This window comes from Drosophila miranda (genome assembly GCF_003369915.1).
Source record: "Drosophila miranda strain MSH22 chromosome Y unlocalized genomic scaffold, D.miranda_PacBio2.1 Contig_Y2_pilon, whole genome shotgun sequence".
NCBI classification, from domain to species: Eukaryota; Metazoa; Arthropoda; class Insecta; order Diptera; family Drosophilidae; genus Drosophila; species Drosophila miranda.
The window spans coordinates 2,182,986-2,201,241 of NW_022881614.1; the positions used below are offsets into that span (position 1 = coordinate 2,182,986).

General features: G+C 53.5%; 1 protein-coding gene and 1 long non-coding RNA gene across 3 annotated transcripts in view; both read right to left on the reverse strand.

Moving 5' to 3' along the window:
- The window catches only part of LOC117194075 (Krueppel-like factor luna), a 195,978-nt gene that overhangs the window by 12,251 nt on the left and 165,471 nt on the right, over nt 1–18,256 (reverse strand). For both annotated transcript variants that reach the window (XM_033398713.1, XM_033398715.1), the window contains 2 exons: nt 3,488–4,769; nt 3,276–3,422 (listed from right to left, as the gene is read on the reverse strand). In XM_033398713.1, the coding sequence (XP_033254604.1) occupies nt 3,276–3,422; nt 3,488–4,769 (1,429 nt within the window). The remainder of the gene's footprint in view (nt 1–3,275; nt 3,423–3,487; nt 4,770–18,256) is intronic.
- Nucleotides 7,712–8,414, reverse strand: LOC117194077. Its single transcript, XR_004474737.1, has 2 exons — nt 8,011–8,414; nt 7,712–7,954 (listed from the first exon to the last, which is right to left on the reverse strand). It is a non-coding gene; the product is annotated as an uncharacterized LOC117194077 (long non-coding RNA).

Genomic DNA, 18,256 nt, shown 5'->3' on the forward strand with positions numbered 1-18,256 from the left:
GGCTGTCCTTTCCGCTCAAAACGGTCGCTCATATGGGCCAAGATGTACGAGGCGCTAGTATCTCCCTGCCAGTGGCCAATGTCTTTTAATTAGTTTTCATGGCTGCCATCGGGGCCCGCGACCTGGCCAAAAAGCCACCCAATCCCAATCGGAAACTGGGTTAAGCAAAAGCCCACCCACCCCCCACCCGCCTATGTCTCCTCTTTTTTTTCGCGGCAGCCTCCGATCCTCCAATCGCGACGCCGAGACGTCGCCATGTTAATTTATTGAGCCGAACGCAGTTAAAACTTAACCTCAGCCGTTTGTCTGGCTCCACGAGCCCGAGTATATTGATAGTTTCAGTTGCAGTTGCAACAACGACTAGGAGGGGCAGTGCTGCCGCCGTGGCTGTGGCATGCCATAAAGCTTGCACTTGTAAATTGTTAAAGGCAATAAGGAGTCGGCCGCAAAAGCCACGTACAGGAGGAGCACGAGCTGGGGCCAGCAGCAGCTTGGAGTCGACAGCAGCCGCTTAGCAGGAGACGAAGGACCTGCCGTGGCAGCGTATGGAGCCAGTTAATATTTTATAAATTTTACTTGGCGCTGGGTTTTAATTTCAGTCGTCGGCCATAGAAAAGAATGCCCCGACGGGACATGCGATTCGGGCGTATGGGCGGAGAGCTCAAGGAATGCCTTCTCGGCTTTTGCACTCAGCACAGTTTTTATGGTCTGTTTGTGTCTTCTCACTTGATTGCACTTGTAATCTTTTCTTAACGGTTTCAGTGCCCCCCTTCCACCCACTCCACTGGTGTCTGTGGTTGCATGCAACTCTGGAATGCTTATAGCCGCCTCTGCGTTTAACTAATTGAAATCTTTTGTGGCAAAACTTTGTGAGGAATTTATTGCAGTGAATGGCGCTTTAATTGATATTCAATTGTACTCCATCCACCCATCAATCCATCCATCCATCCATCCATCTATCCATCTATACAATTGTATCTGCATCTGGGGTGGGGTGGGGGGGGAAATGCTTGAATGGATTCTTAATTAAATGGTCCGGGACATGCAAATTGAAATGCCCGACAAGCCACAGGAGGAAACGCAGGAAGCGCGCTCGAGAGCCCAAATCAAATTAATTTCTCTGTCTGCCATTGCAGCAGGCCATCGTGCTCTTTGCTCTCACCCACAGAGCGCCAGGCCCTCCTACCCGCTCAAGGACGCCCCGTTTGGCCACTAAATAATGGCTGATCATCAATTAATTGCATGTGTCCGCCTTTCTAATGCGAAAGCATTTTAAGAATGGCCCCAATACGAGCCCCCGCGCTTTATTTCAAATGCAAAAACGTAATTCATTAGATTTAATTTAATTTAAGCCAAAAACGGAAAAAGGACCTACGACCCGGTCGCTATGGTATCCCTGGTGTCATTAAAATTATTACGTTTTCCTTCTCCACCGCCCCAGAAAAGAATCCCTCTCGGCTTTTGCTTTTTTTTTTGGGGGGGGGTGGGGGGGGGCGGTCCGAAATCAGATGTTTCAATCTTATCGCAGGGCCAACACCTTGGCTTTTGATATATTGGACTCCTCTGACTTCTGCTGGCACTCCTCTCTCTCTCCCCCCTAGAACATGTGTAATTAATTATAGAATTCCCCTGCTTTCATTTTTTATCGGGCCAAAACGGATGTCGGCACAGGGGAAACTTTCTGCCGAGCAAATTAACACTTTCGGCACTGGGGGCCATTGGGGGGCACTGGGGGCACCGGAACGAGGTGCCAATCAAGCAGTCACGCCCCCTTCGAACCGCCCCTGGATGAGCTTCTCTTCTGTTGTTGTTGCTGTTGTTGTTCTTGTTTTTGTGGCCAAAGATAAACTCAAAATTATGAGCAAAAACTTTCGACTGTTATGGATTTTTATTGAGCCAGAAGTTTTTGGCTTTCTTGTGGCAAGAGCAAACAGAAGCAGCAGCAGAGGCAGAGGCAGCAGCAGAACAAACAGTTTCGAGGAGGCGCAGAAATTGAATGTTAATTAAAATGTTAAGCGTCACATCCTGGGGCCTTGGCAGCCATTTATAAATTGAGCATTATCCTGCGGCTGACAGAGAAAGTTGTTGACTTTGTGTCTGTCTGTCTGTCACTGGTTGAGGGTGTGGCAAGTGGCAAGTGACAGACTGGTACATTCTGTCGCATATGCATGAGTCCTCCTCCGGTCCCCCGCTGATGATTGGGTATGCCCCGAAAGGGTCACTCCACATTTGGGCACTAAACAAACACAAGCCCCGGAGAGTCGCATTCGTTTTTGAGTGAGAAATATCTGTGGCCCCAAATTTCATTTGCTGGGTACTGACAGATGCGATGCGTTGCCAACACTTGGATGCACACCCAGGAACACCCAGCAGGATGTCCACAGAAAGACCATCCTTTCGAGGAAGCCTACTTCTGCTGTAGGGCATTCCCCCCCCCCCCCCCCGGCTTTCACCATTCTCTCTGGATTGTTGGGCAAAGGCCCGGCATTTGCATCAAACAATGCCGGAATCGTTTGTCCAGATTCTTGAGCGCAGTAGGTGAACAGGTGTTCCGAACACTTTCGAGGCTTCAAATTAGAAAAGAGAGAAAATATACTTCTTACAAATTTCGGTTCGATTTAGCGGAAGTATTTGTCTGTTTCCGATGTCTCGGAAGAAGGTCAACGATGGAAATTCTGTTTTTGAGTGTGTGCCAAGTGATTTGTGGCCTGTGCCACGCACACCCCGCTGCCCCTGCCACCGCCTGTGCCTCTGCCTCTGCCCCTCCAAATAAAACTGACAGGCGGGAACAAAACTCGTCCTGGAGGGGGGGGGGCCTCAATTGCCAGTGCCCCATCCCAGAAGGATGGCTGCCTCCCACCCATTCTGCACTCCTGCTGCATGTTTTTTCAATGGACAATGGACGGCGGACGGTGGACGGCGGCCAGTGTCGGGGCAAACAATGCAACATGTCACTCGTGTGTCCCAGGGGTCTCTGTCCGGGACATTGTTGTCGCAGGTCTCTGATTTATTAAGGCAGCGCCAGAGCGACGGCCAGGGTGGTGTGTCCTTGCCCCAAGGTGTGTGCCGGCTTTTAATTGGTAGCCACCGACGGGGGCCCGCTCTTCCGGCAGGGTATCAGGGGGTCGGGTCTGGGCTAGATTTTGGTTCCTAGGCATCTAGGCATCTGGTTCCCTGCCTCCTCACATTTCAGCAGCCAGCAGGCAGTACTCGAAGCTGGCAGGAGCAGCAACACATACACCCACCTGCTCCCCCTCTCCATGGCAGGCACTCACCTGTGTGCGTTCTTTGGTGGGCCTTCAGATGCGAGCTCTTCGTGTACACTTTTTTGCAGCCCAGGAATTGGCACTTGTGTATCCGCCGCTTGGCGTCCGGGCTGTGATCGCCGTGATGTTGCCGCGGGTGATGATTTTTGGCAGAACCTGAAGCGAGAGAAGGGTCAAGGGTGAGGCTGAATTTGGGGCAAGTGCTGGGCTGTCATACGCACCGTTTGAGGCCTTGTCGGCTCGTGGCGCCACCACTTGTTGCTGTGACGTCGACGCGCTGGATCCATGCGAGCTGCTGCTGCTGCTCACGGCTGCACTCAGCACGGCTGCCACGTTGGAATTGCCGTTGTTCTGCATCTGGATGACGCGGGCCAGGCTGATGCCAGCCGCTCCCGGCTTGCCGTTTGCCGTGGTCAGCCGTACGATGGTGCTGCGCGGAATGTTGCTGTGGGTGGACTGGTCCTTGTGGCAGCTGCTGCTGCTGCCGCTGGAGCTGCTGTTGCTGCTGCCCGTCTGGCCGCTGCCCCCGTGGCTGTGGGGAAAAAGGCTGCTGCTGCTGTTGCTGCTGCTGCTGCCTGTATTGCCGCTCTGGCCGAGGGCCTGCGGCGATATGCTCAGATGCTGGAGGGCCAGCTGTTGCTGCTGCTGCTGCAGTTGCGTCAATGTGGGATTGTTTTGGTGATTGCTGCTGGTGAAGCGCAGGATCGCTGTGGCGGGTGTGGAGTTGCCTTGCTGCTGCTTCTGTTGCTGCTGCTGCCTCTGTTGCTGCTGCTGCTGTTGCTGCTGCTGTTGGATCAGGACCGCCAGATCGTTGGCCTCGATCTTTTGTGCGTAGTTGCTGAGGCTTCGCAGGCTGGACTCTGGCGAGGAGGGCGGCGTCAGGGTCGGCAGGACAAAGTCCTGCACGTGTCCGAGGTGCAGCCGCGCCCCGTTGCCCACCTGGCTCTTGGCCTGCACCACGCGCACCTTGAAGCCGGGCGCCGAGCTGCTCGGCGAGCTCACTGTGATGGTGCTGGCCCTAGTCAGGCCGCTGCTCACTTGACTCATGCCACTGCTGCTGCTGCTGCTGGAGCTGCTGCTGCGGATGATGGGGCTGCTGCTGATGTGACTGTTGCTGCTGCTGCTTGTGGGTGTCATGTTGCCGTTGGCACTGCTGATACTGGGATTGGGCGAGATGGCCGAGGGGGGCGCCGCAAAGAGCCCGCCCAGCTTGTCGTCGCAGCCCCCCTCCTCGTCCTCCTCGTCGATGCGCTCCTGCTTGACCAGGACGGCGCAGCTGAGCACCTGCGAGCCATTGCTGTCCCAGGAGATGCCCGAGCAGTTCGAGGAGACCGACGACGTCGTGGAGATGGCGTCCAGGTTCTGCTCCTTGATCTTCAGCTCCTCGAGCAGGCGGGCGGGCGTCGAGAAGATGTCCCAGGCCGAGGTGTCCAGATCGCTGTGGAGCTTCTTCTTCACGAACTTCGGCTCGTCCCGCAGATAGCGCTCCAGCTCGTAGCAGGTCTGCGAATGAATCGGAAACAGGGAAGGGAGTTCGTGAGTAAAGTCGCTTCATTAGGGGGTAATGGATGCTGCCGTACAGTGGCATCGCTCCCGCAATTCAATTTGCCAGCGGAGGAATTTCGGCCCCTGCCCCTGCCTGTAATTACAGTTAATAATTTTGACCATTGAATTTATGTCCGCTTGCATACTTTTAGGCGTCGCTCTTCTCGCTTAATGGAGGGGCGACACTTAGGGGCACGTAAAGGCCGCAGCGAGTGGGCGCGTGGCAGGGGGGCGACAGTCAACATCCCTTTGATGCTGCAGCACTCGAGCGATTTCACGTGCAACAACCTGGGTACGCAAACATGCAGCATGTTGCTGCAAGTACAAACAACCGAGTGCCCGAGCCACTGGCCACTTGCCACGCCTCTTCGTTGCTACGATTTCAATATACGAGCTCAAAGGTCGCCCTCGTACCCCCACCACCCGCACCACCCCCACCTGTTTGTCCGTCTGGTTTCTGGGGACCCTTAAAGTCGACCAAAAATTTAACACATGACGAGCCATTCGGCCGGTGAATTGTTAAAGCCAGGATTCCGCTCTCTTGCTTCCGGGTGGAGAGGGCGGGGCGGGGGATTGATGCCGATTTCCATTCTCATTGAGGGCCTAACAAATCTTATTAAGTGCAATGCAAAGCACAAAACCCAATGGGGCGGAATAAGCAGCAGCATCAGCAGACATCGGACCATCGGAGAAGTCCTTTCCGCAGGGGAAGCAACCATTTGGCTGGGATTTTCCTTAGTTTCCCTTTGAGAGCGGAGAGTGGGGCCCCTTCGCCCCACCCCGTAAATCACTTTAAGTGTTGTTCCAAGAAAATAATTGCAACACATAAATTTCGCAACCCTTTGCCGAAAACAACACAAGAGAGAAAACTATAATGGTTTATGAATCGGGAGGAAGGATAATGGCGAATGGCGACTGGCGAATGGGGAATCTGGCTTAGACTCCTCGCATGTGGGGTGTGAGGTGTGGGGCCTCAACACGTTACCCCTGGCCATGATTAATGGGCGGCTGCTGCTGGTGCTGCTGCCGCTGCTGCACTTACCTCCCACTTCCGGGCCACTCACTCAGACAGCAGGCTACAGACAATGCAAGCAGCAGCCAGCCAGGACAATCTTTGAGCCAGAATCTAAATAAAATGTAGCATGCGCGCAATGCAAAAGCAATTTGATATATTGTCCAACGGGTGGCACATCGGAGTGGAGCAGTGGCAGGCAGGTGGCCAAGGGAACTGCTATCAAAAATGGCATTTTGATTTATGCGCTTCACTGCTGCTGCTGCTGCCGCCCCGCTCCAGGCGATGCTGCAAACAAATCACGTGAGCCAACAGGCCAAAGATTAGACGCGACTTTCGAATTGCTCACGGCCAATGGCCGCACAGCCAGGCCCGGGATAGGTGGCCCCTCTGATTGATGGCCCGCGGGTGTGCAGTTTAAGGCCTGGCCAATTTATAGAGCACAAAGCGAGGCGGCAGTCACCTGCATGGGACTCCTCCCAGCCTCCGTCTGCAGCCTCCGCTAATTATCGAGCTCATTATATTTTGTTATCTCGTGTTTAGTAATTAGTTTAATTATAATTGCGGCTGCCAGGGCCAGTGGGTAATAGCTAATAATTGCTGGCCAGGAAGAGCCAACAAACATGATTTTAATTAGATTTAAAAAAAAAAACCAACTCCACAGCGGAGTGGCACACAGGAAATTGGTTTGTTGCGAATGCAAATTCCCTGTTGATGGGGAAGGCCCCGAATTATGGCTTACATTAAAACTACAGGCATTGCTGGTGGCTGGATAATAGATATTGACGGCTCAGCTCAAGAGCATCATTCAGTATCATTCGGTGGAGTGAGCGGAGGGGGCGGAGGGGGCGGAGGAGGCACAACACTTAGCGGCAGATTGAAGAGGCCAAAAGTTGCCTCTTTGTTGTAATCAACATAATTATTGTTGCCCCCAAAGTTGTCCTCGAAGTGTGCGCGTGTGTGCGTGTGCGTGTGTGTGGGGATACAACTTTTCTTAGAAACTTTTTTGTTGCTCATTTGTGTTTAATAGAAATTTATTTGGCTGTTTGGTGCCCCCGTCGGGGGGTGGGGGTGGTTCTGGCGAGTGACAACAAAACACTTTTTGCCAGCAATTTATGGGGCAAGTACGGGTGGGTGGATGCCCTGCCACACTTTGGGCCACATAAAAATCTTCATTTCCGTTGTGTCTGCCTTTTGTTTTCTGTTTTCTGTTTCCTTGTTTTGCTGTTCCTATTCATGTTCCCATTTCTGTTGTCTTTCTGATCTTAAATTGTGGTTCAACTTTCTCCATGGCGTTTTTTTTTTCCGTCTGTTCTCCGCATGGAGCATGGTTTATGCCCTGCACTTAGGCGATGTGATGTGGCGACAGCTGCGGTTACCTGCAAATTGTGTTTATATCCCCCAGCAGAGTGGCAACTGCAAAGAGGAATTTGACAGAGCCAGAGCCACAGACAGAGCCGCCGGAAAGCACATATTTCCGCATAAACTTATTGGTTCAAGGATTAGCCAGACCGGAAAAAGAGACACAGATAAAGATACAGCTTAAGATCCTGGGGCATGGAGATACGGGGACACTCACATGTGTCTAGGTACACTTTTAGGCAGGAAAAAGAATACAGAGAATCCTGAAATTTTTTCAATTATCTGGTCGCAAATTGTTTGCCAACTGGAGAGCATTTGAGTTGTCAAGAGGCACAAGGGGGTGGGGAGAGGGGGCAATTTTTGAGCATTTCTAGATGGATATGAAATGTTTGCCCAAGGACCCAGGCAGGACTTTGGTGGCAAATTGAATTTGGCCACAGCAAATAGAGTTTGTCGTTTGCCTGGGCGGACGGTGGTGGGGCCAGAGGGGGGAGCACACATGCTAATGTAGAATAAAAGCCTGCGATTAAATTTAATTATCTTGCGTGTTTATTAAAATCTACAAAATGCTATCCGACAGGGGACGCGTGGCACGGGGCTGCTGCTGCGGGGTGATATCGCACAATTGGGAGAGATTTGGGAGTATTTGTCTGGAGCACACACACACACACCGGCACACACAGAGGCACACACACACACATATTCTAGTGAGTGCGGTCGTGTTTTTAAATCGTTCCGTATAATTCAGTGGAAAACGTCGGAAGTTAGCCTGGAAAAGAGGCAAAGAGTAGTTAGCGCGAGCCATAGTAGTGCTGCGTTACTTACCTGCGCGGAACGCAAGTCCGCAAGCAGAGAAGCGGCCGAAATCCCAGTGGGACGCCGTCGAGCCCTAGGCCGAAGGGGGGGGAAGGAACAGCAGGTAAGTGCCTGTTTTCCTATTCTTGCCTTCTTTTTGTTTTTGGGCAAAATTGGCCAAGCACACCGCAAGTGGTGTTGGATAACGACGGAAGAGCAGCTGACTGGAGGCACGGAGCTAAGTGCTGGAAAACGACAGCGTCTGGCCAATAGAGGGCGCGGCCACAGCAACCGGAGTTGCCAGATCAACGGCCAGATCGGAGATGAGCGATCAGCGGGAACAAGCTGCGGCTTGCAGCACTCCGCTGACAAGCTCATTCGCCTGGGATGAGGAGAATCCCTTTCGCCGGAAAAATGCTCTGGCGCGATCGCCAAACCAGCCGGCGGAAGCAGTAGAGGAGCGCGCAAGATCCTCTCCTCCAACGCTGCAGCGCCCCCAAGAGGAGCAAGCAGACCCGAAGGAGAGGGCCATGGCGCATTTGGCGAGCTTGGGCCAAAAGGCCAGAGAGTTGAGGAAGCTGATGGTGCTCCCAAAGAGGTCCATCACGAACCCAATGAGGGATCTGGTGGATGAGATCGAATATCTGCAGCGAGAGTTGGAATCGTGCTGGCAGGCGATCTCTGCGGAGCAGGCTGTAGCCAAGGTTACACAGCCGGCAGTGACGGAGAGGGCGGGAAAGAGGGCACGGCCAGAGCCCAGGAACACCACCCACCCGTCCCCGTCCCCGTCCCCAAGGCCGAAGAAGCCAAAACATGGACCCAAAAAGTCAAAAAAAACGGAGAAGAAGCCGCAGGAAGGCCAAATGAGGGACGCCGTAGCTCGCAAGGGACCGGAGGACGCCCCAAAGGATCGAGAGGTGGGCAAGCTATGGCAATCGGTGCAAGGGGTGCGACGCACAGCAAAAGGAGAGCTGTTGCTGATGCTGGAAAAATCGGCGCACCCGAGAACCCACGAGATGCAGGCAGCAGTCAAGGAAGCGCTAGGAAGCACGGTTGAAGTAAGGAGTCTTACCGAAACTGTCATCTTGGAGGTAAGGGACATAGACGAAGTGTCCACCCAAGAGGAAGTCCTAGCGGAACTCAAAGCGCAGGCAGGGGTGGAAATCTGCGAGGCCGCAGCCATCTCCATCAGACCAGCCTATAGGAGCACGCAGACCCTGACTCTGAAAGTTCCACCGGCTATAGCAAAGCCCCTCCTGGAGAAAGGAAGAATTCGCCTGAATTCTATCCTATTGCAGAATACGACCCAAGTCAACTCCCCGAAGATGCTACAAGTGCATGGAGTTTGGCCACATCGCGCCTAATTGTAAGAGCAGCCAAGACTTCACGAAGTGCTGCTACAATTGCGCAGGAGCCTACCACCAGGCCAAAGATTGCAAAGACGAACCAAGTTGCATTCTTTGCAAGCGCCACCGGGTGAAGGACCCGAAGCACCAAACGACGAGTTCGAGGTGCCCGCAGTACCAAAAGGCGATGCAGCAAATGAAGGATAGATGAAAATCATCCAACTAAACCTCAACCACTGCGAGATGGCACAGCAGCTGCTGGACCAGACCATAAGGGAGCACCGTATTGATGTAGCAGTCATAAGCGAGCAATACCGGAATCGCAACTCGGGAGAGTGGATTGCTGACTCGAGCAAGAAGGCAGCGATATGGAGCTGTGCGAGTCCCACACACAAGCTACTGCAAACATACGTCGGAGACGGATTCGCCAGAGCCCGGATAAATGGAGTGCACATATATAGCTGCTACCTGCCTCCGAGCCTCAGCCTACAGCAGGTGACGCAGGCACTGGAAAGGATTTCTGAAGATGCGCGGGAGAAACACCCTACGCTCATAGCCGGCGATTTCAACGCTTGGGCGACGGAGTGGGGATGCCCGAGAACGAACCCAAGGGGACAGGCGCTCTTAGAATGCTTTGCGACGTTGGATGCCGTACTGCTGAACACAGGCACACAGAAGACGTTCGGCAGAGCTGGAACGGGGTCTATAATAGACCTTACGTTCGTGAGCAGCAGCCTCAGCCGCAGGACAACGTGGGAAGTTAGTGGCTTATACACCGGGAGTGACCACCAAGCCCTCATATGTGAAATCCAGGAAGCGGGCGCACCTAACCCGTTCATTGGCAAGCAGATCGGTTATAAGACCGAAACGCTAGAGCCGGATATGGTCCGGGCCATGTTTGAGGACTACGAGACCAACGGTACGGCTGAAGAGAGAGCAAGCCAACTGGCTATACATACGCTGGAAGCATGTGATGCCTCCATGCTTAGGAAAAGAAGAAGCCTGAACAACCGCAGGCCAACGTATTGGTGGAACGCCGCAATAGGTAGCGCCAGGCAGGAGTGCCAGCGGAAAAGACGACTATACCAGCGTTCGAGAGGTTCCCCGGAATTCGAGAGGCTCCAAGGAGAATATAAGGAAAGCAGACGCTGCTTGAAGAGGCAGATCAAGGATGCCAAGCGCAAATGCTTCGAAAAGCTCTGCGATGACGCAGATGCGAACCCTTGGGGCTACGCATACAGGCTGGTAATGAAGAGACTGCGAGTGTTCAGTCCCCCGCCGCCCATGTGTGCAGATCTGCTGGTTAACATAGTAGAAACCCTATTTCCAGAGAAAGTGGCAGCCCAGAGGGTGATGGATAGAATACCGCCACCTGAAATAGAAGCCACCACGGGAGCAGAAGTCCTCGAAGCTCTACAACGGATCAAGAACGGCAAAGCACCAGGACCTGATGGGGTCCCAAATGCCGTTCTCCGCATGGCTATTGAGACCAATCCACAAATGTACGTGGATTTATTCCATGCGTGCATGTCCGAAGGGACCTTCCCCAGACCATGGAAGCGACAGCGGCTAGTCCTCTTACCCAAGGGGAACAAGCCGACCGAGGAGCCATCATCCTATAGACCACTCTGCATGCTCGACACAGTGGGTAAGATCCTAGAGCGCATAATCCACACCAGGCTGGAGAAGGCAGTAACGCGTCAGCTCTCACCGAGACAGCACGGGTTTCGCAAAGGCAGGTCCACGGTGGACGCAATCGGCGAGGTATGTGAGATAGCAAAACGAGCTATCGATGGCACCCGATGGATGTACGGGACCAAAGAGTATTGCATAGTGGCAACACTCGATGTCCAAAATGCATTCAACTCTGCCAATTGGGATCACATACTAGAAGAATTGAGAAACTTTCAAGTACCGCCGTATCTGCAGAATATCATCGCGGACTACCTAAGTGACCGAGTGCTCATATATGAGACGGATAAGGGGACACGTGAGCACCAAATCACTGGAGGAGTTCCCCAAGGATCGGTCCTCGGCCCGCTGCTGTGGAACATCATGTATGATGGAACCTCAAGATGGATATGCCAATGGGCGCCACGGTGATAGGCTTTGCCGACGACATAGCAATAGTCGTAGTGGCAAAACAGAAAGAAGCGGCGGAAGAAATCTGCAACGACGCGGTAGAGAGAGCCAGAACATGGCTATCAGGGAGGGATCTCTCATTAGCCACCCACAAAACGGAGGCGGTGCTCATAAGCAGCAGGAAAGTAGTGGAGACGGCCGCGATCCGAGTAGGAGACTGCACTATTAGCTCCAGTCCAAGCCTGAAGTACCTGGGGGTCATGATTGACCACAGACTCAGCTTCAAGCATCACATGGCGTATGCAAGCAGCAAAGCAGGAAAGACGGCAGTGGCCCTATCCCGCATCATGGCCAACACCGGAGGCCCGAAACAGCCAAGGCGAAAGCAACTAGCGAGCGTAGTTGGCTCAACGCTAATGTACGCTGCACCAATATGGGTTAATGCAATGAAGCATAAAACATATGCCCGAGAATGCAACGCAGTCCAGAGGCTGTGTGCCCTGAGGGTGTGTTGCGCATTCAGAACGGTATCCCAAGCCGCCGCACTTGTGGTAGCAGGAATGATTCCCATCCATCTGCTGGCAAGAGAAGCCGCAGGAATCAGGGCGCAGCGAACCCTGGGGACTACGGACCAGGACACCAGAGGTGCCTTAAGGCAGCGCACAATCCTGCAATGGCAAGATTCGTGGGATAACAGCAGCAAAGGGCGAGGACGACCCCTTCTGCGTGGTATGCGCAGGGGTCATCGAAGACGCAGAGCACTGCTTCTTCGAATGTCCAAGATTTCGGCAAGAACGAGAGGATCTAAGCAACAAGCCTGGAAGAATGCCAGCGGTGACAAACCTGGCAGAATGCCTGCTGGAGTCGGAAGGAAACTGGGCCGCGATTAGATTCATGGCCGTAACTATGGCTACCAAACTGCGTCGCGAAGAAAGAGCACGCAATGCAAGGAGATAAAGGATAAAGGAGATTATTAAGAGAAGAGCCCTACGGGCATCTCCCCCCGGCGAAGTAATATCTCGCGACAGTACCGCCGGGGTCCGGGATAGGTGTGGTTGGTTTTAGAGCGGTTAGAGTCCCTCACTTCGGCTTCGGCTGAGTCGGCATGAAGCTTTCCTGTAGAGTCACAACAAAAAAAAAAAAAAAAAAAAAACAAAAAAAAAAAAAAACACAGAGGCACAGCAATGGGCTGTGTCCCCGCGGGATACCACGCCCCGGCATTGGTTGGGGCGTGCAACATATTTAATTATGTGTGTAATTGAAAAAGACGCAACGGCAGTTAAGACACACACACACAGGCACACAGGCACACACAGACACACATGGGGCATGCCTCAAGGAGCCGAAGAAGACGTTGAAGATGAGAGAAAAATCAAGCCAGGACTATTATGCGGCACATGTCTGTGAAGTGTCCCGGCCAGGCCCCACACATGTGTGAGTGTCTCCGTGTGTCCTCGGTGCGTGTCTGTGTATTAGAAAGACATTAGCAGACGCCAGCGGGCGGCCAGGCTGCCAGCGCCCTGCGGCCACGGCATCGAGGAGCAGGGACTTGGGACTGTCGCTGTCGCTGTCTCTGTCGAAGGAACTCGCAAGTATACAAATACAATTTCGGTTTCTCTGAGCTGAGAGGTGCTCTGGTAGCCCCGTTAACAGTACACCTAATGAGCCATTTTCCTGGCATTCTTACACAAGTACTTGCCACATCTTGACCCACTCTCAAGTGATGAACAGTGCAACGATACACACATGCAATCCGTCCATCCGTCCACTCATTTCCTATTTATGTTTAAAGCCAGACGCAGGACACAGGACACAGGACACACACACACACTCGCACACAGATTGATTCATTTCGTGTGTCGTTTATATTGCAACTATTATTTCCAGTTTACGTCCTGCTGGGCTGCCCCTCCTCCCCTCTCCTGCTCCTGCTGCTCCTGCACCTAATGTTGCTTCTGCTCCTTGTTGTCAACTAAGTGACTTCTTAATACGAGGCAAGCTGCGAGCAGCCGGAGACGTGCAACCAACGAAAGTGCCTGCAATCTCTGTGCAGCCACACGAACAGCAACAGCAACAGCAACAGCAGCATGGCAACAGCAACATCAACTAGTCACTCGGTTTGGCAATAACAATAAGCCAAGACAAGCTGGCCAGAGCAGGGTGGAGGGTGGCAGGGTGGCGGTGTGGCGGGGTGGCATGGTGGCAGGTGGCAGTGGCAAACGCGACCACGACCGCACACGACCCTGGGAAGCCGGGTTCCCGACTGGGCCTGTCATCAAGGACACAACATGGTCCTAACAGAGATTGTGAAACATATAAAATAAAGACAAAAGCTTAATAACTGAGCGCAGAGGCTAAACTCCTCCCTCTGGTGGCTGCCCCCGCCCCTGCCCCTGCCCCTGCCCCTGCCCCTGCCATGGTCAATGTCCTTTGTGTGACAATAAAAACTAATTTTTTGGGTCGCATTAAAAAGGATACACATAAATGACAAAATAAGCACACACAGACACACAGACATTTCGTGGCTGATGCTAGAGGACGTCACCCAGTAGCCATTGGAGGGGACTTCAACGCGTGGGCTGAGGAGTGGGGAAGCGTGGCGACGAATGCGAGAGGTAGAGCTCTGCTGGAGATCATTGCGCCCCTGGACATGGCGCTCCTCAACGAGGGAAACCAGCATACCTTCTCCAGAGCAGGAACAGGATCGGTCATCGACCTTACATTTGTCAGCAGCTCACTTTTTAATTCATCGGGCTGGAGCATCAGCAACATCTACACAGGGAGCGACCACAGGGCAATTATATGGGACACAGGCCAACAGACGTCTAGCGTAGAGACAGCTGCGCCCAGATGGAGATGCTATCGCGCCGAAGCGCTCAATACGGCCCTGTTCATGGAGCTTATGTCCAACCTCACGGCGAATGGAAATGCTGAATGCATGGCCAACCATGTCATGGAGCATCTGGAGGCAGCATGCACTGCCACCATGGCGCAGAGGAAGCACTACGGTCGCCACCACCAACCTGTGTTCTGGTGGAACGAGGACATTGCCGCGCTACGCCGGGAATGCAACCAAGCTCGACGCCGCTACCAGCGCTCGTGGGAAGCACTGCCTTTCCGCAATGGCAATCCACGTTTGGGGACTGCAGAAGGGCCCTCAAGGCGGCCATTAGGGATAGCAAGCGCCAGTGCTTTCTCAAGCTATGCGACTCTGCGGAGCAGGACCCATGGGGAAGGGCGTACAAGTTGGTGACGAACAAACTTTGCGCCAAGAGGCAGGCACCCCCATCGGACCCCGACACGACAAGATCCATCGTGGAGGAACTCTTTCCGCACAGGGCTGACCACATCGGGGATGTCCGTTGCCTCACACTGCAACCGCACAGTCAGGCACACATCGAGGAGGGGTCACTCGAGGAAGTCGAAAGTGCAGCCAGGAGCATCAGCCCGAACAAGGCTCCTGGGCCGGACTCTATCCCGAACAGAGCCCTCTTCCTCGCCCTCTCCACGCGTCCGGACATCTTTGCGAAGCTGCTAAATCAGTGCCTTCGGGAAGGAGTGTTCCCTGTGAGGTGGAAAATACAGAAGCTAGTGCTTATTCCCAAGCCAGGCAAGCTGCCGGGGACAGCGTCGTCGTATAGGCCTATCTGCCTGATCGACACCGCGGGTAACCTGCTTGAGAAGGTGGTCTGCGCGCGACTGGAACGCTCCATCGCGGAGGCTGGCGACCTCTCACCGCACCAATACGGCTTTCGCAAGGCCCGATCCACGATAGACGCCGTTCGTAAGGTGGTGGACATTGCCTCCGGTGCAATTGCCTGCACTCGGTTGAAAGGCGGCGGGAAAGAGTACTGCCTAGTAGTCACCCTAGACATTAAGAACGCGTTCAACACGGCGAGGTGGAGCTGCATCCTAAGGGCGCTGGAGAGTTTCGACACACCCAGGTACCTGCAGCGGATGGTACAAAGCTACTTTGAGAGAAGGCTGCTTTTGTACGACACCCAGACTGGCACGGAGGAATACGAGGTATCGGCAGGCGTCCCGCAGGGTTCAGTGCTTGGCCCCACTCTGTGGAACGCAATGTATGACGGCATCTTGCGACTCAGCCTCCCCCACGGAGTACACATGGTGGGTTTTGCAGACGATGTGGCTGTCCTAGTGGTGGCAAAAGACCTGTCCGTCGTGGAAACGACCTGCAACCAAACGATAGCGCGCATTCAACAGTGGCTGGACCTGGTCGGGCTCGAACTCGCACCCCACAAAACAGAGGCAGTGCTGGTATCCAGCCGGAAGAAAGTCGAGACGGCCAACATCTCAGTGGCAGGGACCCTGGGTTCGTCTAAGCGCGCTATCAAATACCTTGGTGGCCTGGTGGACACACGTCTCTGCTTTCGGGAGCACTTGGCCTACATGGGCACGAAGGCGGCGACCACCAACGGTGCGCTCTCGAGGCTAATGCTGAACACCCGAGGACCAAAGCAATGGCGGCGACAACTGCTAACGAGTGTCACGAGATCGGTGATGCTATATGCGGCGCCAATCTGGGCAAAGGCCCTTCGAACAGCGAGCTACGCACGGGGTCTGGCAGCCACGCACCACCTCTCTTCGATTCGGATCACCAGTGCCTTCCTAACGGTCTCGGACGAGGCAGCACACGTGATCGCGGGCATAGCACCCCTGGAATTCCTGGCGGATGAACGGTCCATATACTACCAGGAAACACATGGCAGAGGAATGGACGCGGCGGCGAAAAGGCAGGTACGCGTGGCGTGCAAACAGGAGAGTCTCAGAAGGTGGCAACAGCGCTGGGACACGACCACTAAGGGGCGTTGGACCCACCAGCTTATCCCGTCCATCGACGCGTGGGTAAGCAGGATGCACGAGCAGGGTAAGCAGGAAGCACGGGCAGGTCAACTTTTACCTGACTCAGCTCCTCAGTGGTCACGGCTGCTTCCGCAGCTACCTTCATCGCTTCGGGCACGCGGACTCCGCAGAATGCTCTTGGTTCGGGCACTACGTGGAGGAGGATACCGAGCATGCGATATTTGGCAGGTTCGCAGCGCAGCGCCAGCGGCTAGAAGAAGCGCTGGGTGGAGCCGTAGTCAAGCAGAGCTTGGTGCCGTGCATGCTCCTGTCCCCGGAAAACTGGGAGGCGACGAGCTGCTTCGCGGCCACCATTATGAGGGAACTGCGCGCTGTTGAGCACCAGACAAGAGTCCAGTTAGTCTAAACGAAGCCTGCACATGTGTGAAGCATTGCTTCACGGCCGTACCACACATGTTGGGATTGCATAGCCTAACCTTTAATATAGTTTGCATGAAGTATAAAATAAGTTGTAAATACGAGCAATTAAATGGAATTAAAAAAAAAAAATAAAAAAAAGACATTTCGTGGTGCACAAAGCAGGTTCGTGGCACGATAAAAGTAATAATGCCAGGGAAGGGGCATTACGAGCAGGGGCACCCTTCCGGGACGCTGCAACATGTGTCCTTGTACCTGTCCCTGTCCCCAAACTTAATTGCTGTCGGGCGGGAAGCGGGAGGTGGGGGAGTGCTGAAAATTACACTAAACAACCGAATTTAAGGTCAAGTTTCTCCGGTCCTGGTGACGCATGGCAATCAAATAACGGCAACGAGCTTAATAACATTTCTGTCCGAATGGAAAACTAACAAAAGTACAAAAGTTCTGCCGGTCTCCGGTCCCCATTTTGTGGCACAAGAGACTACGCAGCGACAGCAGCAGAAGCATGGAATAAGATACGAACATTGCCATAAAGTTATCTCCCTCTCTTTCGCTCTCCTTTGTGGCACATTTACATACGGATCGGGGGTGGAGGGACGGCATTGGCCAGAGAGCTGTCCTGCAGCTGGGAGCCTCCTGCCCGGTCGCCAACTAAAATACGATTGTATTTTATGCAGCGTGTCATGAAATATGCGGCACTGCTTACATTTCATTTACACGCAGCACGGGCTGGTAAAGAGAGGATTTGCATTTGCATTGAGACAGCGATAGAGAGGGAGAGACAGAGAGCTAGGGGAAGTGGAAGAGGTGCCTTGGAGTGGCTCAGGCAGGGGGGGCATGCATATTTGTGTGCAAAATTTATGCGAGAATTGCGACAAATACTGCAGACATCGACCATCCAGAAATTGGCAAATATTTGACCGCTTTGCAGTTCACATTTGCAATTCTATTGCCCGACAGCCCGAGGGGCCGAGGGGCCGACAGCCCGAGGGCCCCAGTGGCAGCAAAGCCTGTGGCAAGCAGAGAAGCGGAGAAGGAGTAGCCTTTAAGCCGACACTCGCATAAAAATGGCCATTAGGTGCACTCCATTAAGCCAAGGAAAGCAGAAAAAGGAGCTCAAGGAGCAGAAAGAACCAGAAAGAGGAGGCAGTCCCCCCCTCGCTCCTGTTACGACATTCGTTTTTAATCCATTATGTCCTGGCGACATCAAGATTTAATGAATCGTAAACCTGAGTAATTGCCAAGGCAGCAGCCGCTGCAGCAGCGGCAGCAACAGGTTGGAAGCACGTCCATATGGCGGAGATTCACCTGACTAATGGGAGGGGGGGCGAGTGTACAAGGAAGTGTCCCTTCATTGATTTCCTTGAGTGCAAAAGCCGCATCAGCTTGCACTCTTCTCAGATTTATTTGCAAGCTTAACTGCCAGGGCAACAGAACAGAATAGAACGGCTCTGTACACGGTAGTGCCTCTGAGTGTGGGCAACTAACTGTAATTCAGGCAGCAGCTCTAGACGTGGCAACTGTCATACTAGTGGCAGGCTAAGAGACAGCCAGAAATAAATGAAGCCCTTGAAGGGCGTGTGAGCCGATTGTCACAATAGACATTC